At 39.0% G+C, this 24814-nt stretch overlaps 3 protein-coding genes and 2 pseudogenes across 12 annotated transcripts; all 5 read left to right on the top strand.

Moving 5' to 3' along the window:
* The first annotated feature begins 898 nt into the window (after positions 1-898).
* Positions 899-17160, top strand: LOC121768301 (annotated as a pseudogene).
* A 190-nt stretch (positions 17161-17350) lies between these two features.
* Positions 17351-18618, top strand: LOC121768302 (CSC1-like protein HYP1). Its single transcript, XM_042164758.1, has 3 exons — positions 17351-17574; positions 17733-17966; positions 18073-18618. Exons 1-3 carry the CDS (start codon positions 17533-17535, stop codon positions 18229-18231), a joined length of 435 nt encoding a protein of 144 aa, XP_042020692.1. The 5' UTR covers positions 17351-17532; the 3' UTR covers positions 18232-18618.
* A 1074-nt stretch (positions 18619-19692) lies between these two features.
* On the top strand, positions 19693-20562 carry LOC121768708 (annotated as a pseudogene).
* Positions 20563-20647: 85 nt separating this feature from the next.
* Positions 20648-21301, top strand: LOC121768714. The gene has a single exon (XM_042165251.1). It carries the CDS (start codon positions 20648-20650, stop codon positions 21299-21301), a length of 654 nt encoding a protein of 217 aa, XP_042021185.1.
* A 356-nt stretch (positions 21302-21657) lies between these two features.
* On the top strand, positions 21658-24512 carry LOC121767952. 10 transcript variants are annotated; one of them, XM_042164290.1, is made up of 4 exons: positions 21658-21965; positions 23051-23137; positions 23203-23390; positions 23989-24512. In XM_042164290.1, exons 2-4 carry the CDS (start codon positions 23095-23097, stop codon positions 24121-24123), a joined length of 366 nt encoding a protein of 121 aa, XP_042020224.1. In that variant the 5' UTR covers positions 21658-21965; positions 23051-23094; the 3' UTR covers positions 24124-24512. The 10 variants fall into 10 exon arrangements, 8 of the variants coding, with proteins under 8 accessions (XP_042020224.1, XP_042020225.1, XP_042020223.1 ...); XM_042164291.1 differs by having other exon boundaries at positions 23066-23137; XM_042164293.1 differs by having other exon boundaries at positions 21659-21965; positions 23066-23137; positions 23221-23390.
* The last annotated feature ends 302 nt before the right edge of the window (positions 24513-24814 follow it).

Raw genomic sequence — 24814 nt, forward strand, 5'->3', positions numbered from 1 at the left:
TGGTTGCGTTTTAGCTTTGCTACGTTATCATTTTATATGTAATTCTCATCATTTGTTTATTTAAAATATGTTTAAAATGATATTGATTCACTTAAAAATAAATACTCCTACTTATTTTAATGAAGTAATATTGTAGTGAGTATTGTCAAAAGACAATATTTTGTACATAGATAGAAAATTTTTGAAAGATTTAATCATCTTGATTTAATATTCCATGTCAAACTTCACAAAACTAATAAGAATTTTATAAAATTTCATGATTTAATTAAGTATGAACACTAGTAATATTCTCTAATTTTCATGATATAATATTAAGTATGAACACTAGTAATTTTATGACAATACACGATAAAGTGTTGTCACATAATCGATTATTTCCATGAATACAATATGTTTATCCATTGAAAACTGAGAATTTTGCTTAAACTTTATGATCACCATTTCATGTTTTTGGGAAACAGAAAAAGAAAGATGAGTGTTTTTTTTATTTTGAACAAATTTGAGGAACTAATAAATTCAAGTAATCAAAGCAGATTTATATGGTAAATAGCTTCACTATATTGGAGTTATTAATTTAAAATGATCTAAAACGTGTATTCGTTCTCTTATATCTATCTTTCCAACTAAACTCCAATAGCTCTAAAAGGTTAATCATTAATTTATATTGCTATAAAAAAAAATTTAAATTGACATAATGTCATAATCTATAAATCTATTCCATTAAAATCCATTATCGATTTAAATATGAGAAAAAAATACGAGTAGTTAGTTTCTCGTTTGTATAGTTTGACAGGGAATATATTAAACTGAATGGAATTATGTCAAACATAATTAGTTAAAATATATGCTAATCATATTTTATGAACGACAAATTCAAAATTAATTACACTTTCCATTTTCCAACTCAATTCTCAAGCTTTCCCGTCTACACCCTCACCACAGCAAAATTTTCTGTCAGCTTTCTTCACTCACTTTCTGCAAATTCCTTTCGAGAAATCTCTCCTCACTCTCTAATTTCCATCGCGAGAGCTGTCTTCCGCTCTCCGATCAATTGTCTTCATGAACTTTTGCTGATCGCGCATTTGCACACCCTCCGGAGTGTCATGGCGGAGGAGATCGCTGCTCTCGTCGCCGCTCTGTCGTCCGACGATTTCTCTCAGAGGCTCCGCTCCGATGCATCGGCATCCGTGCTCCGAGTAGGGTTCCAAAAGCTCTATTCAATCCTCAGGCAGTCGGTGAGGCCGGTCGATTGTGATTCCGGCAAAGGTGGCGGTAAGTTAGGGTTGGAGGTCTGGGAGCAAACTCGAATTCACGCGCTGGCGTGTGTCTCGATTGCTGTTGTTAAAGCAATCCGATCTCTGTCTGGTATGTGTTTTGGTAGTTATTACTTTGGCTTTGGATTTATAGATGTCATTCGGATGAGTGATTATTGGCTGTGGTTCTGTTGTATGCGGCAGTTGAGCAAGTAGAGCCTGTGGTTGTGGCGGTGGTCCAGCAGTCGATTGAATTCGCTCTGTGTTATTTGGAGAAATGGATTGGGAAAAGTGATGATTCAACTCTTCAGGTTTTCTCGCTACTTATTGAAGAGACTGATTTACTTCAAGTTCTGTTGTCATGCTGTTCTTATATGATTCCTGTTTTTACTGTTTTATTTTACTCAAGGCGCATGATTACTGTGAGACTGCCTGATTTTTCGTGTTCTATGCTGTGCAACTTTTGGTGATTCGATAGCGTTGTTTCAGTTCAATAATGTGTTTTTATTTGATTATAATCGCTTTTGGCTATAGATTCTCCTATGTAGCAGTTCACTATAAAAACTTGCTATTAGAAGGTTGTGCCCCCATTTGCAATTGCATTTGTCCAGTCTTTTGTCTGCTGATCTAATTATATTTTGGGATGCTTGGTATTTTGTATCTGTAACTAGTGAATGATTTAACAGATATGTGTGCTGTGGGCATGTGGCCTTGTGGGTGAAATCTATGCATAGAAGTGTTGGTTCCTGATCCTTGGTAGAAAACCTTCACAATGCTATTCGTTTGTCTTCAGATAATGTATTGCATCATGGATGTTAGTATTTGTTATTGGGTGGTTTCCAGCGTGATCGGGCTTGTTAGAAAATCGGAGATGCGCAATTTCTTTAGCTCGCTCCAAATATGACTGAACTATAGATGTTCCATTTATGCATGTGATTTGCTTCGTTCATATCTACCAGTCATAATGCTCTTGGCTGGCCTGTGATCGTCTCAGCGGTTTCCTCATTTGGATCAATTATGTCTAGATAATTCAGAACCCCTATGCATGCCGTTGTTGATTCGCAGTTGGAACTCTTTTTAAAACTATAATTTCTTACTAATAATACTGATTTAAGGTTTCATGCATTATATTCACGATACAAGTATATGATTGGTTGAGTGCACTGTAGGATATAAAACCTATCCAGCAAGTTGTTCATTCTCACTGAGGAACTCATTTGTTCTTTTTGCCCAATTGTTTTATTACTATATTTTTGTTTGTAGAAATATTCATATATCAACCTTTTTCTTTGTCTTACTTATCTCCCTCTTCCAGAATACAATGCTACAACTGTTGGAGTTATTGCTAGTTGATGGGGTGCATAAGGAATCAGACATTTCTCTGTCATGTCCAACAAGCATTCCTGTGGACTTGTTGCCTAGTTCTGTTGATAAAGATGATGCTGTTTTGTGGCAGGACAATGTTAAGTGTATGCTTAAAGGTATTGTTTCATAGAAAAGATAGGATCATAGTTTGTCCTTATCCTCTTTCGCTGCCTTATGTGTCTCCTAATTTTTCTTTCTTTCTAAAGGGTCCATTTACTCTCTGGAAAAAGAAGCAGACAATGATCTGTTGATACAATTTATTTCCGAGTCCATACAAGTTGATCTTGTGAATCCAGTTGCACAGTCTATTCCCGCCAATGCAAATAAGTTGACAACTCTTTCTCAGCACTGGGCTGTTATTCATCTCAGATGCAATCATCGTCTTATCTTACTTTGCAAAGAAGTTGTAGAACTTCCAGTGTCATCAGATGAAAAACAGACCAGTCTAAATTTGCGGAGAAAATTTTCAACTTGTCTAAGAATACTGAATTTGCTGGGAAGTGTTACTTAGAGTCATCCGATTTGTACTCAGACAACCTTCTGTTGCATTCTGCTGCTTCCTTCATCGATATATTACCTATATTGTTCAGAACTGGTTTTGAGTTCGTAAATGCCAACACTGTTGTTGAAAGTAGTTATGAAAGTCTTGCTACCCACATATTGGAAGAATTTCTTCGAGTAATGCAAGCAACTTTCTGTAAGAATTTTGTGTTCCAGAACATCCAAGCATGTGTTGCGGCTTCTGTTTGCAGAATTTGGGTTGTGATGTCTGGAGGTTTGAATCGTTTGATAAATATTTGCCCAGCCACAAACCCCCCCTGGCTTACTTTCCGAGGGTGGTTTTTTTTGTTCTAAAACTCATTTCAGATATTAAGGATCAGGCTCTTCATTTCATTGAGTTAGATGATGCTGGGCTTCCAGACAGTCAATTAGGGCTCAATTCTCCTTCACGCCATGTCGGTTCTAAGAAAGTAATATTGTTGAAAAAGCATACTGTGGTGGACTTGCTTGAAATATTATTTCCATCATCAGTTCAATGGCTGGACAATGTGATGCATCTTCTTTTCTTCCTTCATTCCGAGAGAACAAAATTAGAGCCATTATTGGAAAGATCATGTACCAACGGGACGAAAGCTTCTATCACCTGTGAAGTGGAAAGTGTTGTTTGTCATGAAGATGAAGCCCTTTTTGGGGATCTTTTTTCTGAGGGTGCTCGCTCTGTTAGTTCTGCTGATGCGTGTGAGCAGTCAAATGCTACACACAGTTCTGTACCCGGTTTCAGTAATATGCCATTTCAAGCAGCAACTGAATTGCTAAGTTTCCTAAAAAATTGTGTATTTTCTCCTCAATCACATCCACGAATGTATCAAAATGCGATTAAAGAGCTTAATGGCAACCATATTGATATTTTGCTATCAATACTCAACTGTCAGGTCTATAATCCTGAAGAAAGGACTTGTGATAATAATCTAATTGTGCATGAAGAAGTTTGGGACTGTTCATTTGTATTGCTTTGAACTGCTGCAGAAACTTGTACTGCTTCGAGCTTTCCCTGAATCTCTTGAGGAGTCAGTTGTTGACAAAATACTGACAGTTGAGAATGGTGCGCATCTTTACAATGATCTGATGCTAGCTTTGCTTGCCCACATACTTGTTTGTCGATAGGGTTCTTCTGGTTCTAGATTAAGAACCAAAATCTACCAGCTGTTTATCAAATTTATTCATCAAAAGGCGAAAACAATTTGCTCAACAAGCTCTGATTTGAAAGATATTGTTGAAACTCTGCCCTCTCTGTTTCACATTGAGATTATGTTAATGGCTTTTCATTTGTCATCTGATGAGGAAAAGGGCGTGCTGGCAAATCAAATACTTTCATCATTTAAAGCTATTGATATTCCCTCCACGACTTCTGATAGTATGCAGTTGTCATGCTGGTCTTTACTGGTTTCAAGGTTGGTTTTGGTACTGCATCATATGATGTATCACCCGCGTGCTTGTCCATCATTTCTGCTGTTGGACTTCAGAACTAAATTTAGGGGATCCTTCGTGCTAAGCACACCTGGTTCTACTAACTATTGGTCATCCTGGCCAACCACTGCTCTAGAGGATATAATGAATTCCAGTGGAACACAAGCAAACATGACTTTGCAGAATCAGTTAATTGATATTGCTCCCCTTCCAGCTTCTCTGTGTAGAGATTTTCCAGCAGTGGAAGGGTTTGGTTTGAGTTGGGAAAATACAATTGCCACTTTCTCACAGATTCTTAGACTTTGGAATGGTAAAAAGGCTGTCAGTGCTGATGAGCTTATTCTTGAGCGGTATCTTTTTGTGCTTTGCTGGGATATTCCAAGTCCAACTGAGGGATTGTCTCTGAAACATATGCAAGTTCCGTTCAGTGGAGTCAAGGTTCATGATGTCTTAGATATGGAGAACTTTCATTTTACCAGTCATTTTATATTAGGTCAATCCAACCCTAGCAATGACTACAGCACCACCCCAGGTGTTCTGTTAAATTTGCTTCAGCAGTTGCATGGTTCACTTATGCGGGATGATTTCGAGGAACTCGGGTGGGACTTCTTCAGGACTGGATCCTGGCTTTCTTTTGTACTATCCATGCTTTCTACTAGCACCAAGGGACTCAACAATGGAAATTCACTCCAACTAGAGGCAGCTAATCAACCAGATATCACTGATCTGGATGCTGAGTTTCTCGGGCTGACTAAACAACTTGTCTACAAATCTTTCACTGCTGATCAAATTGCGAGGCTATTCAAAGTATTGTCATCTTTACTGAAGAGATACTTATGGGTTTATCAGAGGGCTTTAGCTTCAATGTTCCAAAATGGGCTTCACTCTTTTGTTAATTTTGTCCCTCTTCTACTTCTTGAATATGCTGGTTTAGATAACAACATGCAGGACGAATTTCCCCAAAAGTTGGGCACCAAACCATGCCTTCTCGACTCTCTTTATGAACTTCCGTCGAGGTTAAGTAAAATTATTGAAAAACTTGCTCTGGGAATTCGATCTAAAATATTCTGGGAAGTTGCACTCCATGGATTTCCCCTGCATCTTCAACTTCCAACAGAAATTCTGTCTTCATGTATCCCAACATGAAATGAATTATTGTTAGTCTTGACGGACTACTTGATATAGAAGTTTCAAGAGGAGCTGATTTGGAGGAAAATGAGGTGATCAATGAAATTCTTGAATCAGTCTTGTCGATGAAGTGTGACAAGGTTTTTCAAAGTCTTGAGGGTAAATTTGATCACATTTTCCAAGCCTTGAAAATGGGTCCTGATGCTCCAGACTACATCAATTTATTCATTATGAAGCGCATGGAAGAATTTCTGCGAAGTATCAATAAAGAAAACGACTTTGATAGAAGTATCCATGAATGCATAGTGGTGAAGATGGTTAATATGGCCAACAGCCTAAAGGGAGATCCTTCAAGGAACAGTATTTTCAAATTTTTTCTCTCTATGCAGGATACTTCTGAAAATAAGAACTTCCAGGAGTCCCAACGTGGAGATATATTGGTTCTGTTTGATGCTCTAGATCACTGCCTTTCTGAATCTGTAAATATGAGGGTGCTCAACTTCTTTACAGATCTTTTGTCTGGTGATTACCCTGAAGTCAAAGTGAAGTTGCAGATGAAGTTTATTGGCATGGATTTGATTTCTCTATCAAAGTGGCTAGAGATGAGGTTACTAGGATCTCTTGCAGAAATATCTAGTGTTAACACTACAAAAGGAGGTTCAGCTTCGTTAAGAGAATCAACCATGAACTTTCTTACGAGTCTCGTGTCTCCCACTAGTGAATCCAAGCTGCAGGAAGCACAGATCCATCTACATCAAGCCTTGCTAATTACTCTGGAGAGTGCATTTTCTCTATATGATTTCAATATAGCTAAAAGTTATTACAATTTTATCATTCTGCTCTCCAAAGGGGAATTGTTGATTAAGTCACTGCTGCAGAGAACTATTGAGTTGATGGAGAAACTGGCTGATGATGAGCGCTTGATTCAAGGACTGAAGTACCTTTTTGGATTCCTTACAATGATCACCAGTGATTGTGGGTCTCCCACTTGCACCTTGGAGAAGTCCTCTGGGAAATCCCTTTCTAGATGTAGTTCAGGTTTAGGGACTCTGTCTTCTGGAACTCTTGGTTCAAGGAAAAATGCTGATGATTTGGTTCCATCTGCTAATCGAGCTCCAGCATCTGTTGACTGTGATGCAACTTCAGTTGACGACGATGAAGATGATGGGACCTCAGATGGTGAGTTAGGTAGCATTGATAGGGATGAGGAGGAGGATAGTAACACTGAGAGAGCTCTTGCATCTAAAGTTTGCACCTTCACTTCTAGTGGCAGCAACTTTATGGAACAGCACTGGTACTTCTGTTATACGTGTGATCTTACAGTCTCGAAAGGCTGCTGCTCCGTCTGTGCAAAAGTTTGTCATCGTGGTCATCGTGTTGTGTACTCCCTCTCTAGTAGGTTTTTCTGTGACTGTGGTGCAGGAGGTGTTCGAGGTAGCAGTTGTCAGTGCTTGAAGCCTCGAAAATTTACTGGAAGTAATAGTGCACCTGAACGTAGTGCTGGTAACTTTCAGTCATTTCTTTCTCTTTCAGAGAATGGTGATCAGCTTCCTGACAGTGGTTCAGATGTTGATGAGGATTCGCTGATAGAACTGGATTCCTCTACCAGGTTATCTCTTCCAACGGAAGTCCAGGAAAGGATCCCGCTGCTGCTTGACGAACTGGAGGTTGAAAGTCGTATATTAGGGGTTTGCTCATCATTCTTACCTTACATTACTGGAAACAGAGACTCCAACATGATAAGAGAGAAAAAAGTTTCTTTAGCAAAAGTGGAAGTGCCCCACTACAGTAACGACCTCTTACAATTGAAGAAGGCATACAAAAGCGGTTCACTAGACTTGAAGATAAAAGCAGATTATTCGAATGCAAAGGAGCTCAAATCTCATCTGACAAGTGGATCTCTAGTCAAATCATTACTTAGTGTCAGTGGCCGAGGTCGACTAGCTGTTGGTGAAGGTGATAAAGTGGCCATATTTGATGTTGGGCAATTAATTGGGCAGGCTACTATTGCTCCTGTGACTGCAGATAAGGCTAATGTGAAGCCTCTTTCTAAAAATGTTGTTCGATTTGAGATCGTTCATCTTCTTTTTAATGCACTTGTTGAGAATTATCTGGTTGTAGCTGGCTATGAAGATTGTCAGGTCCTTACCGTCAATCATCGAGGTGAGGTGATTGATTGACTAGCGATTGAGCTTGCTCTACAAGGTGCATATATCAGACGTGTTGAATGGGTTCCCGGTTCCCAGGTTCAGCTGATGGTGGTTTATGATCTCTCTCAAGACAATATCAGTCCTGTACACTATATCACATTGCCTGACGATACAATTGTTGATGCAGCCCTTTTGGTGGCATTTCTGCTGTAGAATGTTTCCCGTTGTCCTTTCAGAGTCTGGAAACTTGTATAGGTTGGAATTGTCAGCAAAAGCAATTGTCAGTAGCAGGCCTTTAAAGGAAATCATTCAAGTAGAGGGCAGAACTCAAACTGGAAAGGGCTCCTCACTGTATTTTTCACCTACTCACAAATTGTTCTTCCTGTCATATCAAGATGGGAGTTCCATAATTGGCCGCTTTAATCCAGATGTAACATCTGTGATAGAGACATCTGCAGTGCATGAGAATGACGTTGATGGTAATCTCCAGCCTGCTGGTTTGCATCGTTGGAAAGAGTTACTGGGTGGTAGTGGGCTATTTGTGTGCTATTCTAATCTAAAATCCAATGGGATACTTGCTATCTCTTTGGGACAACATGAAGTGCGTGCACAGAATTTGCGACACACTGGGGGTTCAACTTCTCCTTTGGTTGGAGTTACTGCTGATAGGCCTTTAACAAAAGACAAAATCCATTGTCTTCTTCTGCATGAAGATGGAAGTCTTCAGATATACTCCCACATCCCTGCTGGGGTGGAGACCGGTGTAAATTTGATGTCAGATAAGGTTAAGAAATTGGGTTCTGGTATTTTGAAAAACAAAGCTTGTGGGGGTGCAAAACCAGAATTTTCACTTGATTTCTTTGAGAAAACTGTCTGCATTACACAAGATGTGAAATTTACTGGTGATGCCGTTAGGAATAGTGATTCTGAGGGAGCAAAGCAAACTTTAGCATCTGAAGATGGATTTCTGGAGGGGCCTAACCCTGCTGGATTCAAGGTAATGTTACTTCATTGTTTTGATTGGTTTAAAGCGTCTCTACAGGTCTCCATTTTCTTATACACAAGTTTGCTTCTGTCTCGATCTGACTCCCTTCACTGTAGATCATACATAATGTTCATCTGTTCATGCGTGCACTTGTTAACATGATGCAGTTGATCAATAAACGTAGTTTACTCCTTTTGAGTTGATCTGCATTAATTTCTGGCTACCCACTTGCATTCATTAGGAACAGTGTACGGGCGGGCTATCAGAATGGAATGTGCTCTTACAATAACTTCTAATGGTAGAATTATTTGAAAATATTTCCTAGAAAGAATAAAAATGATAATGCATTTACATTTTATGTGGTGTAGTTATTTGAAATATAGGATTTCATCGTATGATTAATCTAATTTGATCTACTGCTGAAGAAGCTGTGCATTTTTCATTTTTACTCTCTCCCATTCAGTTAGTTGTTTTTTAGTTTTCAGTTCTTTGCATCTCAGTTGCTCTTTTCTCTTTTTAACTAAAATTACCCCTATCCGTTCAACTCCTCATTAATTAGTTCAAACTATATTGATTCCCAAATGTCATAGTTTTTTCACATTCTTCTCATTAATTAAGGTTAATTGGGGCAATTTTTTATCTATTAATTTGTGCATCAAAGCTCGGGAAGATTAATAGAATGAATGGGACTGAGTATCTATTTGTTGTTGTGGTGAACTATTACATGGACATTTATTTTGCAGTGTATGGCAACTAGTCGTATTATAGCTTATATTTTCAATGATTTAACAATACCTTTCTTGGTTCTTTAGATAACAGTGTCCAATTCAAATCCTGACACTGTCATGGTTGGTTTTCGCTTGCACGTTGGTAACACATCAGGAAGCCACATTCCTTCTGAAATTACTATATTTCAGAGTCATAAAACTGGATGAAGGAATGCGCTCCTGGTATGATGTTCCCTTCACTGTTGCTGAATCACTTCTAGCTGATGAAGAATTTACAATATCTATTGGTCGAAGCTTTAGTGGATCTGCTTTGCCAAGAATAGACTCTTTAGAAGTATATGGCCGAGCGAAAGATGAATTTGGTTGGAAAGAGAAGATGGATACCATTTTGGATATGGAAGCTCGGGTGCTTGGTGGTAATTCATGGTCCATAGGTTCAGCCAGAAAGTCTCCGGCAATGCAATCTTCTTCTATACAGGAGCAAGTGGTAGCTGACGGTCTTAAACTCCTATCTAGGATCTATATGTCTGGGAAACCTCAGGGATCCCCTAAGATTGAAGATAATAAAGTGGAGGGAAGCCACCTTAAGTGTATGCAAGTACTGGAAACAATATTCGAGAGTGATAGGGAGCCTTTGTTACAGACTGCCGCCAGCCGGGTTCTGCAGGCTCCCTTTCCCAGAAGAGAGATCTATTACCAAGTAATTCCTGATACCTGATGTGATACTTGCTTATCTATTCATATTTCACCAAACTTCGTTTTATGTGAGGTTTTTTATTCATTTGATATATGTTGGCTCCGGATACTCTGTTCAGGTGAAGGACAACATGCGTCTTAGTGGAGTGGTAAAGTCTATAGCCACACTCTTGTAGAAGTTGGGAATGGGGGAGCTTGCTGCAGGGTGGATTATTGAGGAGTTTACGGCGCAGATGCGAGCAGTTTCCAAGATTGCACTGCATCGGCGCTCAAACTTAGCAAATTTTCTTGAGAGTAATGGTAATGTTTAATCGCCATACTAGATACATGCAATAATTTCATTACTAGATTATCTACTCACTGTGCTTTCACAAGTTCATTTTATAATAAGGAGGGTATTTCGCTGTATATGCAGATGATTTTAGTTGCTCCCGGTAAAATCATATATATAAGAAGCATTGCTTATTGTGTAGGTTCTGACGTAGTCGATGGGCTTATGCAAGTGCTGTGGGGAATTTTGGATGTAGAGCAGCCAAACTCACAAACTATGAACAACATTGTCATCTCGTCTGTGGAACTTATCTATTGTTTTGCGGAATGCCTGACATTACATGGAAAAGATTCAGGATTTCCATCTGTAGCCCCTGCTGTTACTTTATTCAAAAAGCTTCTTTTCTCTACTAATGAGGCTGTTCAAAGCGCCAGCAGGTACATTCGTAATGAAAGTTGTGATTTGTGAACTGACTTAACCTTCATATACTGCCCATGCACTTACATTTGCTGCTCCCTTTTCAGCTTGGCTATATCTTCTAGACTGCTTCAGGTCCCTTTTCCAAAGCAGACAATGTTAGGTGCTGATGATGCCATGGAGAGTGCAACATCTGTTTCCCTTCGTGCAGATGCTATAAATGCTACTAATGGAACTAATCCAATTATGGTAGAAGAAGATTCCATTACTTCTTCTGTGCAATACTGCTGTGATGATTGCTCAACCGTTCCTATATTGAGGCGCAGATGGCATTGTACTGTTTGTCCTGATTTTGATTTATGTGAAGCATGTTATGAAGTGCTAGATGCAGAGAGACTTGCTCAACCACATTCTAGAGATCATCGAATGACTGCAATTTCAATTGAAGTAGAGACATTCAGTGGGGACGGTAATGAAGTTCACCTGCCCACGGATGATTTTAAGTGACACTAATATGTTGCCAGTTGCTGCTGATGTCAACATACATGATTCAGATCCATCAATTCATGAGTTGGAGCCTAATGAGTCAGGGGAGTACTCAACGGTTGACCCTGTTACCCTGTTACCATATCTGCATCTAAAAGGGCTGTCAATTCTTTACTTCTCTCTGAGCTCCTTGGACAACTAAAAGGATGGACAGAGAGTACTTCTGGAGTTCAAGCTATTCCTGTGATGCAGATATTTTACAGATTGTCCTCAGCTATTGGTGGTCCTTTTGCTGGTAGTGTGGAGATTGAGAGCTTAAATTTGGAGAAGCTAATAAAGTGGTTCATAGATGAGATTAAAATGGATAAACCATTTGAAGCCCGGACACGTTCATCTTTTAGGGAAGTGATGATACTTATTTTTATGTTCTTCACCCTTATGCTGCGTAACTGGAACCAACCGGGGGGTGATGTTACTGTATCAAAATCTGGTGGGGAAACAGATTCCCAGGACAAGACGACCATCCAGATCTTATCTTCCGTATCATTATCAAGTTCATCTACTTCTGACGGCCTAGAGAAAAGTGACTTCACATCTTCTCTGCATAGAGCGTGCAGCTTTCTTAGGCAACAGGTCTTTATTAATTATCTCATGGACATACTGCAGCAGCTTGTGCACGTCTTTAAGTCTCCCTCTGTAAGTGCTGAAACTCAAGGATCAAATACTGGTCCTGGCTGTGGTGCACTGTTAACAATCAGAAGAGAGCTCCCTGCTGGCAATTTTTCACCATTCTTCTCAGATTCATATGCCAAATCACACCGTTCAGATATTTTTGCTGACTACCACCGTCTATTGCTCGAGAATACTTTTCGGTTGGTTTACTGTTTAGTTCGACCTGAAAAGCACGATAAAGGTGGGGAGAAAGAGAAGACGCACAAGATTCCTTCTGGTAGGGATTTGAAGCTTGATGCTTATCAAGATGCCCTTTGCAGTTACATCAACAATCCACATACAACTTTCATAAGGAGGTATGCTAGGCGGCTGTTTTTGCATGTTTGCGGTAGCAAGACACACTATTACAGTGTGCGAGATACCTGGCAATTTTCTACTGAATTAGTAAGCTCAATAAACACATTAGTAAATCTGGTGGATTCCAGGGAGCCATTTCTTATGAAAGAAGTGTCAAAATGGTGAAGTGCCTTTTAACAATTGCTGAGGTATCTGCAGCAAGACCTGGAAACTGGCAGAAGTATTGCTTGAGGCATGCAGGTGTCTTATCCTTCCTCATGAATGGAGTTTTCTTTTTTGGTGAAGAATGCATTATCCAGTCCCTGAAACTTTTGAATTTGGCATTTTACACTGGTAAGGATATGAATCACTCCTCACAGAAGGCTGAAGGTGGAGACGGAGGAATGAGTTCGAATAAGTTTGGGGGACAATCGCTTGACTCTAAGAAAAAGAAGAAAAGTGAAGAAGGAAGTGAAACTACATTGGAGAAATCATACATGGATATGGAACAGGCACTGACTGTCTTTACGGACCGTGGTGATGACTGCCTGAGGCAATTTGTTGACACATTTCTATTGGAATGGAATTCAAGTACTGTGCGTCGGGAAGCCAAGTTTGTTCTTCTTGGTGCCTGGTACCATGGTAAGCAGTTATTAAAGGAGACTATGCTAACGGTTCTCTTGCAAAAAGTGAAACACTTACCATTGTATGGTCAGAACATCATTGAATATACTGAGCTTCTCGCTTCGTTGCTTGGAAAAACACCAGACAACACCTTAAAGCAACAAAATGGTTAAATCATTGACAGATGCTTAACCTCTGATGTAATTAAATGCATCTTTGAGACGCTTCGTTCGCAGAATGAACTTCTGGCTAACCATCCAAATTCACGCATCTACAACACATTGAGTGGTTTGGTTGAATTTGATGGTTATTATCTTGAGAGTGAGCCTTGTGTTGCCTGTAGCTCACCTGAAGTCCCATATAGTCGAATGAAGCTCGAAAGTCTGAAGTCAGAGACAAAGTTCACAAACAATCGTATCATTGTTAAATGCACAGGTAGCTACACCATTCAGAGTGTCACAATGAATGTTCATGATGCTCGTAAATCAAAACCAGTGAAAGTGCTAAATTTGTACTACAACAATAGACCTGTAGCTGATTTGTCAGAATTGAAAAATAACTGGTCTTTGTGGAGGAGAGCAAAGGTATGCCATCTTGCTTTCAATCAGACAGAACTCAAAGTGGACTTTCCAGTTCCCATAACGGCATGTAATTTTATGATAGAGTTGGCTTCTTTCTATGAAAATCTTCAAGCATTATCTCTCGAACCTCTGCAATGTCCACGATGTAGTAGACCTGTGACTGACAAACATGGAATCTGTGGCAACTGCCATGAGAATGCTTATCAATGCAGGCAATGCCGTAATATTAATTATGAGAATCTGGACTCATTTCTGTGCAATGAGTGTGGTTTCAGCAAATATGGTCGCTTTGAATTCAACTTCATGGCGAAGCCAAGCTTTACTTTTGACAGCATGGAAAATGATGACGATATGAAAAGAGGACTAACTGCAATAGAGTCTGAATCAGAAAATGCTCATCGACGGTATCAACAGCTCTTGGGTTTCAAGAAACCATTACTGAAGATTGTCTCAAGCATTGGTTAGAATGAAATGGATTCGCAACAGAAAGATTCTGTGCAACAAATGATGGTATATTTGCCTGGACCTTCCTGTAAGATCAACCGCAAGATTGCCCTTCTTGGTGTGCTCTATGGTGAGAAATGCAAAGCAGCCTTTGATTCTGTGAGTAAAAGTGTTCAGACTCTTCAAGGCCTCCGGAGGGTGCTGATGAACTATTTGCACCAGAAGAATGCTGATAATCATGCTGCAGCCTCGAGATTTGTTGTGCTGAGATCTCCAAATAGTTGTTATGGCTGTGCTAGTACATTTGTGACCCAGTGTCTCGAGATATTACAAGTGCTCTCAAAACATCCCAGTTCTAAAAAGCAACTTGTTGCTTCTGGCATTCTGCGAGAATTGTTTGAGAACAACATACATCAGGGCCCAAAAACAGCTAGAGTTCAAGCTAGGGCAGCACTTTGTGCCTTCTCAAAGGGAGATGCCAATGCAGTAGCAGAGTTGAATGGCTTGCTACAGAAGAAAGTTGTTAACTGTCTTGAACACCATCACTCCATTGATATAGCTATGACAACTCGTGAAGAACTAATGTTGCTTTCAGATGTCTGCTTCTTAGCAGATGAATTCTGGGAGTCAAGATTACGGATTGTCTTCCAGTTGTTATTTAAATCAATCAAGCTGGGTGCCAAACATCCTGCTATATCTGAGCATGTTATTCTACCTTGCCTGAAGATCATATTGCATGCATGTACACCACCAAAACCTGATTCGGTGGATAAAGAGCCAGTGAGTGGAAAGCTAACTTCACTTCTACCCGTGAAAAATGAAAACAACTCATATGAATCTGGCTCTAGTGCAGTTGTGAATACGAACCGATCTGTGTCAGAGCCATCTGAGAAAAATTGGGATGGTTCTTCGAAGACTCAAGACATGCAGTTACTAAGCTATTCTGAATGGAAAAAGGGCGCATCTTATCTTGATTTTGTGAGGCGGCAGTATAAAGTTTCTCAGGCAGTCAGAGTCAGCCAAAAATCTCGGCCTCAGAGATGTGATTATCTGTCCATGAAATATGGTCTCAGATGGAAGCGGCGTTCTTGTAAGGCAGCTCAGAGCTAAATAAAATTGTTTGAACTTGGCTCCTGGGTTACTGAACTTATACTAAGTTCTTGTTCACAATCTATAAGATCTGAGATGTGCATGCTAGTTAATCTTCTTTGTGGTCAAAGTTCATCCAGACAGTTTCGTTTGCTGAATTTGCTAATGTCTCTGTTGCTGGATACTCTTTCTGCTAGTGAAAATGCAGCTGAGTATTTTGAGTTGCTCTTTAAAATGTTAGATTCAGATGATGCTCGTAAATTTTTGAAGCACTTTATATAATCAAGTGCAGAGGTCAAACTTTATTGTTAAATACAGCATAACATTTGTTATGTTACATGTTTGCTGACATTGCTCTATATTTTATGTAGAACGAGGCAGACAAGACCTACAAGAAGCTTGTTCATCTGAAATCAAAGAAATATCCTTAAGAAAATTCCAAAAGAGGTTGTTGTTTGGGTATTTGCGGCCGAAAAGCTGAACGTGTATACCAGTATGAGAAGAAGCTAGAAGATGTGGAGGGTGATATGAGAGCAGAACAATAATCTCTTGCTGGAAAGGTGAATATCATGAACTGGTGTCATTGGTTCAGATTTAAATCTCCTTTTTGTGCCTGGTTTATCTAAATTGATTACTCCCTCCTATCCAGAACATAGTGCACACCTTGGTGTGACATGCGTTCTAATAAAAGTGCCCCATTTTGTAGTTTTTTATGTTAGTTAATTCTAGATGGTGCTTGGTCATTATTTTTTTATAAATATGTAAATGAGGGTAAAGTATAAAGGAAATGTGCTAAAAAGGGAAAGTTAAAGAAGTGTGCATTTTATACTTGGACAAAGGGAGTCAGAATTACTGAGATAAAAGAATCCTAGATTTAATCAATTGACTGATCTGTCACAGAACATAATTATGATAGATATATTTGTGTTTCCCATTCCACAACTAAACAGATTAATCAGTAGAAATGTGCTTGATCTTAAAATTGCAAAGTACATTTCCTATTCCACATATGGGGTTGTTATAATAATGTGTTCTTTCATGGAGTATAACACAGAGTGATGAACAGTTATACTCTTACTCTCGAACTTTTTCTAAATCTAAAATTCCATAGATGCGTTGCTTCTCAGAAGGCGTTAGTACAGAAACTCAAAGTATTATGATGACTGGTCTTTTTCAGTCATATTTTGGTGATTCTATATTTTGATTTGGTACACCTACTGATGCTCTATCTTCAATTTTCAATAGGAAGTTCCAGCTGCATTCGTGTCTTTCAAGACTCGTTTTAGCGCTGCAATAGTTTCACACCTCCAACAAGGGGTTAAACCCGCAGATTGGGTTACTGAGCCAGGTCCAGATCCCCAAGATATACATTGGCCCTTCTTTTCTGCATCATTCTTCAAAAGATGGATGTGTAACATTGCAGTTTTTTTTACTTGTCTTCTTATAACCATATTGTTCCTTGTACCTGTTCTCATAGCCCAAGGGCTTACTAATTTGGCTCAGCTGGAGACCTGGCTACCCTTTTTGAGTAGCATATTAAGGCTGTAAGTATTTTCCCATTAGTATTTTCTAGTACAAAATGTGATCTAGACAATTCCTTACAAGCTTGAATGTGTATGTCATATGGTTATTAGTTATGGAATTAATCACAGCTTTCATTTTATGACGAAACTCTTACACATTAATGCAGGGAAATTGTCACCCAAGTAGTTACAGGATATCTTCCGAGTCTCATACTCGAGACGTTTCTAGATTTAGTGCCACCAGTCATGATTGTTCTTTCATCCATTCAAGGATACATTGCCCATAGTCAGATTGAGAAGAGTGCATGTATCAAAATGTTATGGTTCACAGTATGGAACGTCTTCTTTGCCAACGTGTTATCTGGATCAGCACTATACAGGTTCGATGTCTTTCTCGAGCCTAACAGAATTCCTGAACTATTAGCTGTGGCTGTTCCTGGACAGGTATTCTTCATTTTGACTGTTAGCATCTCGTATTTTTCTCTCCTTTTCCTATAGTTCTCAAGTAGCAATGGCGCAAGGCCATATTTTCTGGACATCATATTCTTCTAAGTCATGAATATTATGATTTTCTTTTCAGGCTTCATTCTTCATTGCGTATGTTGTAACATCCGGATGGACCAAAACATTTTCTTCATAACTTTTTCGGGTGAAGCGCCTCATGTTGAATATTTTGAAAGGAAGTTTGTGCTGCGACTCTGATGATGAACTCGAGGTCCCTTCAAATCCTTATCACAAAGAAATTCCCAGGATTCTCTTTTTCAGCCTTCTTGGTATAACCTACTTCTTCCTGCACCCCTCATTTTGCCATTTGTAATGATTTACTATGGCCTTGGATATATCATCTACCGTAACCAGGTCAGTCATCGTCCTCCTTGCTATTCCAAGTTGATGTTATGTCGTCGCCTTATAGATTTTGTGAATATGTTATGATAAGTCTGACTGCTATTGTTTATTATTTCGAATATTAGTGTCCCATACTGTAGCTGATTTGTTTTATTATCCTTCTTGGGCAGCTATTGAATGTTTATTCACCAAAGTTTGAAACTGGTGGAAAGTTTTGGCCTGTGGTTCACGACGCGACAATAGTTTTCTTAGTATTGATGCATGTTATAGCCATTGGGATATTTGGTTTGAAGAAACTCCCTTTAGCTTCAAGCTTAACAATTCCCCTTCCAATTCTCACTTTGTTATTCAATGGTTATTGCCAGAGACGTTTCTTACCTAGTTTCAAAGGTTTTCCAGCTGAGGTAACTTGACATTCTATCGTGGCTTATCACTCAAAGTTAACGACCTATCATTTTCTTGACTGCTTGTCTTATCAATAAAATCAACTACATAAAATTTATGATGCAGTGCTTGATCAACAAGGATAGGCTTGATCAGAACGATCCCACAATATCTTCTTTCTACGAGAAACTAGCCACAGCCTACCAAGATCCAGCTATGGAGCGAGTCAGACGTTCGGAAGCCAGTGAAAGTAGCACAACTCCACTTCTGGCCAGTTATAGATGAAGTCGAAGTTTTGTTTTTTTTCTCACCACAAGATTGCATTTGTAAGCATAACGTCTGTACACTTACTGTGTATATGCTTATCTTATCAACTGATTTCTGGAAATACACATTTCGTTGTCCTTTTAGTGTCTGTCTGTAAAAAACTGTGATTTGCACCTCTCACTCTCTCTTGTTGAAACATTTGGAGGCTCAAATCACTTATTAACAGCTATGAAGATTGTGCTGTAAATTGTAGTTTGTTTGTTTATTTGAGTCAATTAGTTGGGATTAAATAGTTGATTGTATAATGGTGAAGAAGAAGACTGGTGGGATTTTGATGAAACTCCATGTGGAGCAACCAGAATTGATGGTTGACATATTCCTTTCCTTGTGCTTATTTTTGTATTATCAGGCGCCTCCTCTCTCTCATCTTTTTGTTTTTTTTTTTGTTGAAAATTTATTTGTATTATATATTTATATCACACCAAACACCAAATATTCCTCTCTTTGTATCTACGCACACACAATGGCTATGAGAGTGATAATGACATGGGGGAGCAAGAAAGAGATGCAATTGGTTGGTTAGAATTTTGCATATGAATATGAAATAATTCGGACTAGGCAAAATTGTTGACATCAGTTATTTCCATTGTTGGATTATGACTGACTATTATATTTTTTATTATTTACATTCATCAAACATCTTATTGTAACTTACAAAATAAACAAATTTTAAAGTAAAGATGATTTAATTAGTTATAATATTAAATTTTTTATATTTAGAGGCTGCACCTTTTTGAAGAGACCTTTTTATCATTTAATTTTAGTAGTTTATCTAATTTTACGAATAAATATATTAAACTAATTTGTTATGTTTATGGAGCGTATTTTAGCTATTACTCTGCCATTCATTTTGAAAGGCCCCCACATTGAATACAGAAATGAAAAATAGAAGATATTGTGGGATCACTAATTGTGTGCCTTCACCATTAAACCATCGTAAATGCCAAACAAATAGAAGCGATCTCAATAATTACCATCGTTAATATCAACTTGTTTTTGTTTCTTCGATTATAGTACGGAGTATGTAATAAATCAAATGTGTCATTTTCAAATAAATTGATAATTCCGCTGAACAACTTGATGGCCAGACACTCTATTTTATATTTCAATGATAAAAAATGAAATCAATGATCGAAACATTCAATATGGCCGAGTCCCTTTTCTCTAGAAAACTAACAAAACTAGAAGCAACCAAAATGATACTAATAAATAAAAAACTTAGACCATTTCAACTCTACAGTCTCTCATTTTAGCATATAAAACCAACCATTTATCCGACAAAAATCACTAAACTCTCACACTCCAAAATCACTTCACTTAATGGCAAGAAAGAGAAAGTCTTGTGATTTTAGCATATAAAACCAACCATTTATCCGACAAAAATCACTAAACTCTCACACTCCAAAATCACTTCACTTAATGGCAAGAAAGAGAAAGTCTTGTGATTTTGTAGATGATCAAGAAAAACTCAACCCGGGGAGGGACACCTATCCCCCAACTGGGACGAGATGGTCAAGGAGGCGGCCGCGCTGGGCGGCGTTAGGCGAGCGCGCAAGCGTTTCGTTAGGGTCCGCCAGCGCCCCTCGGGGCACTGGGTGGCCGAGATAAAAGACACCATACAAAAAATAAGGGTATGGTTGGGCACATTTGACACCGCGGAGGAGGCTGCCCGTGCCTACGACGAGGCGGCCTGCCTCCTCCGCGGGGCCAACACTCGAACAAATTTCTGGCCCACAAATTCAAATTCTTCAACAACTCTCTCCCTCTCCTCAAAAATCACCAACCTCCTACTGAGTAGGACTACCCCGCATTTGTCCTACTGAGTAGAACAAATTAGTAGCGATCAAGGCACGTAACAGTGCCTTAATCGCTATTAATTACATGACTACCCCGCATTCGTCCTCGCCTATGTCCCCCACTCTGCATATTGGCAACGAAGACGACGCGCAACAAATCCCCGACTACACGGAATCAAACTTCACCGACTTCCTCAACGATCATGATGAGGATTACACCGTCGAAAACAACGTCATAGAAGCTAGTGATCACAAATACGGGAGTTACGACTCGTTCGCAACGGACATGTCGGACTCGGTTGAGATATCAAACGAAACGGAGGTAGGAAATGAGACGATCCTGGAGTACGACGAGGCGGCCTGCCTCCTCCGCGGGGCCAACACTCGAACAAATTTCTGGCCCACAAATTCAAATTCTTCAACAACTCCCGCCCTCTCCTCAAAAATCACCAACCTCCTACTGAGTAGGACTACCCCGCATTTGTCCTACTGAGTAGGACAAATTAGTAGCGATCAAGGCACGTAACAGTGCCTTGATCACTATTAATTACATAACTACCCCGCATTCGTCCTCGCCTATGTCCCCCACTCTGCCTATTGGCAATGAAGACGACGCTCAACAAATCTCCGACTACACGGAATCAAACTTCACCGACTTCCTCAACGATCATGATGAGGATTACACCGTCGAAAACAACGTCATCGAAGCTAGTGATCACAAATACGTGAGTTACGACTCGTTCGCAACGGACAAGTCGGACTCGGTTGAGATATCAAACGAAACGGAGGTAGGAAACGAGACGATCCTGGAGCCGGTGGATTTCCAGTTTGTGGATGAGATCGGATCTTCGATCGAGTACTCGGCTTTCGAGATTGCTGAGGAGATTTCAAGGCCAATGGTGCAAGAAGAAGAGCCGGTGATGCTGAGTGAAGCGATGAAGAGGATGAACAATGAGAGGAAGTTCTCTGCTTGTTTGTATGCATTTAATGGCATCAACGAGTGCCTCAAATTAAGCTCGAGTAGGCTCGATAGATCCGATCAGCTCACGAGGCTCATGAATGCTTGTCAAATGAACCGCGAGGAGACGACAAACAACAACAACAACAACGACAACAGCAACAACGACGAAACAGCGAGGGAAGACGAGAGTGCCGGTGTCGGCTCCAATTTTGATGGAGAATCAATGCTGTGGAGCTCCATCGACCTTCCAACCATATGCTACGTTAACTAATTTTATGTTTTCACTCAAAATCTACCTTTTATAGCTAATTCACATGTTTTTTCACTTGTCTTTCTAATTTTATGGCCATTGAGAAATCATGGTTTTAGTGGACTTAAAAGGAATGACATGTTGCTAATGGTTTAGACATTCTTTAACAGTTAGTGTTGGTTATATTCGAGCTTGAAATAGCTCTAATTGCACTTCAATCATTTGGAACATCATACCTTTACAATTTTTTTATATTTGATCAAGTTGAGTAAGATAATATGATATGAAAAATAAGATTAATAATTAAAAATTACACTAGAGCAATAGAAGGGCTCGTATTAACTACTTGTAGAATTGAAGGACCGAATTTATCAATATCTAAAGTAGCAGTTGTGGTGATATAAGTAAAAGCTGAGTAATATCTAAATGGAGAAATAATAATCCTTAGACGCCAAACAAAGGTAAGTAGAAGATCAAATGCTCGGCTAACAAAATCAGAAATTGAGATCCAGGCGGCAAAAGACGTCAAAATTGCAGAGGTTCAAAGCTTCTCTGGCGAGTTTGACGATTAGCGGCCTTGGCAATCGTCGTGGGTTGACGACAAGAGCTTCAGCTTCTCAGGTGATGTAGAGGTGGGCGGAGTTCGATTACGGCTAGAAGATTAGTGATCGCGGACACAAATTGGGTAAGATTTTCGATTAGGGCTCGCAGGTTGGGAAAGGGTACGAAATATACTCCCGCCATGATTCATTGCTAATTAACTTCCCGTCGTTATTCCGCAATAGACAGACGTCTGTCTTCAAAGTGTCTCCTTAAATATCACCTTTTTTTTGGGTTATTTTTTTTAATCTTGGTGATCTTATAATTAATTTGAAATAAAAGTTTGAACCTGAGTTTTGTGAACATGCCTTCCTTGAGCTACAATGGTGGTTGACGCAGAAATTTGTAAGGGTAGGGGCTATACATTCAAATTTTGTATGAGATAATAATTTCCTTATACTTTTTTTATTTTGGTAGAGGCTTTTGCACGTTAATTCATACAAATTACTAACAAAATTATAATATTATACAACTAGAAAAGTAAAAAAAAATTGGGAAGGGCTTAAGCCCTCCCTCATGCCTATGTGTGTCCGCCAGTGGCTATGATTATGTCATTCAATGCAGATAATCCGAGATTTGATTTTATGATAGTAAGGAGATAAGTATTCTTGAATGTTACAGATAATAATTCTGCAAATGGATAGACGTAAAACGTAAAACCGGTAATAGATGATGGTTGCTTGATTACATACCAATATACCATGATGGTTGGTTAATTACCCTCAGAAATCAATCATGATGGTTGCTTCAAGAAAGGGTTTACACATTTGTACGATTCAAACTTGTTGTTCGAGCTAACAGGGATGGTATATTGGTATGTAATCAAGTAACCATCATAATCGTAAAAATGGATAACCCTTTCTTGAAGCAACCATCTATTCAATCTATACTTTCATGGGGTTTGCGAATCCAATGTTAGCTCGAACAACAAGTTTGAATCGTACAATACAAATGCAGGGTGTAAACACACCACAAGTTCGGTTTGATTTCTGTTTTTGGGATGAGCTTTTGCTGTCAACTTTGGTGTAAAATTAGATAACTTGTAATGTTGTAAATTTCATTGTGAGATAAATAGGATGAACACTTGTTGTCGATTTCAATGGTTATCGTTTCAAACCAACTTTTCAAAAATGGTTGCAGCATTCAAAGTTGTTGACAATGCTGTTGTAGTAATTGACTATGCAGAAACTAAAAGCCGAGTGAGTAACATCGAAATGGAGAATAAAGCAATCCTTAGACACAAAACAAGAAACAGAGGTAAGCAGAAGATCAAAAGCTCACCTAACAAAATCAGAAATTGAGACCTAACCGAACTTACTTAGGGTTCCAAAAATTTCCAGCGGTGGCGGCAAAAAACGTCAAAATTGCAGAGGTTCGAAGCTTCTCCGGCGAAGTTGACGATGAACGGCCTTGGCAGTTGACGACGAGAGCTTCAGATTCTCAGGTGATATTGAGAGGTGAACGGAGTTCGATTACGGCTAGAAGATCAGGGATGGGGGACATAAATTGGGTAAGAAATTGAAATTCGATTAGGGCTCGCAGACTGGGGAAGGGTAAGAACGCTGGCTAGCTATATTTTCCCGCCATAATCCATTGCTAATTTTACTTTTCGTCGTTATTCCGCCATAGATAGACGTCTGTCCTCAAAATCTTTCCTTAAAAAACACCTTTTTTTTGGTTAAGTGTTTAAACTTGAGTTTTGTGAATTTTTCTGGTTGAAGTGTTTGAACATGCCTACCTTGAGCTATGATTATGTAATTCAATGCAGATAATCCTAGATTTGATTTCATGATTGTAATGAGATAATTCATGTAGACTTGAATGTTTCACATAATAATTCTGCAAATGGATAGACGTAAAACGGTAATAGATGGTTGCTTGATTACATATCATCCCTGTTCAATGATCATGATTCTGATTGTATGCGTACGTGTAAACCCTTTCTTGAAGTTCTCTTCAATCTCGAACACCAAATTTTAAGCATACAATGCAAATGCAGTGTGTAAACGCACCACAAATTCCATTCATATAAAGATACTGTGTTACCTGAACTGCAGTTTTATCTGTTTCTTTTTTTCTTCTTCTGTAAATGAAGTTCTGTATGACAGTTCCATCTTTCCAGCATTTCAATGAACTCCATCGTTGCATTGCTGACGCCTGACTGTGTCCACCACCAGTTGGTACATCTTCTTCAAGGGACTGCTAGCTTTTGTAGCTCTGCTCATCGCCTTCCAGAATCTTGAGAACACAAGGCATCTCGGGTCTGCAGTTTGCTTCCCGTTGTGTGCACAGCTGGCCAACGTGAATGCATCTTAGTACTTCATATAACATAGCTGGGAAGGAACGTCATTGCCTCCCCATTAAGCTATATTCCAGACTCTCCTGCCGCATACAATCTCTAGGACTATGATTCCAAAGCTATAGACATCCGATTTTAGAGAAAATTTCCCCTGCTCGAGATATTCTAGAGGCATATTGCTTCTGCAAAGACAGATAACTTAAATTTGGTAGTAGATAAATTTGGAGAGATAGCAGATGACATAGGAGGGATAGGCAAAAGAGAGAAGGATCGTTCCTGCTGTTTCTGTGGTTTCTAGCTCTTGTTGATTTTATTGCACAAATACTAAGATCATCTCCAAGGGTACACTAAAACCTAAATTGAGATAAGTAATTCCAAAACCAATCTCATTTTTAGTTTTAGGAAAAAAAATACTACTAGTATTTATCTTTAAGTTTACACTGAACTCAAACCCAAATTTTTTTTAAATTTTGTGAGTAAAAAATGCATAATATAGAGAATATTATTTTAAGTTTAAAGTTAGTGTAAATGATTGGAGTAAAATCATATTTAATGTGACATTTACACTAAATTGTCGGGAGATGCTCTAATGGGAAAGAGAAGCACAATGCCTAACTTGAATGATTGAGCGCATG

Source organism: Salvia splendens, chromosome 15 (genome assembly GCF_004379255.2).
Source record: "Salvia splendens isolate huo1 chromosome 15, SspV2, whole genome shotgun sequence".
Lineage (NCBI taxonomy): Eukaryota > Viridiplantae > Streptophyta > Magnoliopsida > Lamiales > Lamiaceae > Salvia > Salvia splendens.

Excerpts from the sequence above, each read along its gene's own strand:
- LOC121768302 (XM_042164758.1), top strand. The coding sequence starts at position 17,533 with ATGATTTACTATGGCCTTGGATATATCATCTACCGTAACCAG. Across the intron at positions 17,575-17,732 it reads ATATCATCTACCGTAACCAG|CTATTGAATGTTTATTCACC; the intron begins GTCAGTCATCGT and ends CTTCTTGGGCAG. Across the intron at positions 17,967-18,072 it reads TCAAAGGTTTTCCAGCTGAG|TGCTTGATCAACAAGGATAG; the intron begins GTAACTTGACAT and ends TTTATGATGCAG.
- LOC121768714 (XM_042165251.1), top strand. The coding sequence starts at position 20,648 with ATGTCCCCCACTCTGCCTATTGGCAATGAAGACGACGCTCAACAAATC.
- LOC121767952 (XM_042164285.1), top strand. The coding sequence starts at position 22,957 with ATGAACACTTGTTGTCGATTTCAATGGTTATCGTTTCAAACCAACTTT. Across the intron at positions 23,138-23,202 it reads ACACAAAACAAGAAACAGAG|GGTTCCAAAAATTTCCAGCG; the intron begins GTAAGCAGAAGA and ends GAACTTACTTAG. Across the intron at positions 23,391-23,988 it reads GGATGGGGGACATAAATTGG|TTCCATCTTTCCAGCATTTC; the intron begins GTAAGAAATTGA and ends TCTGTATGACAG.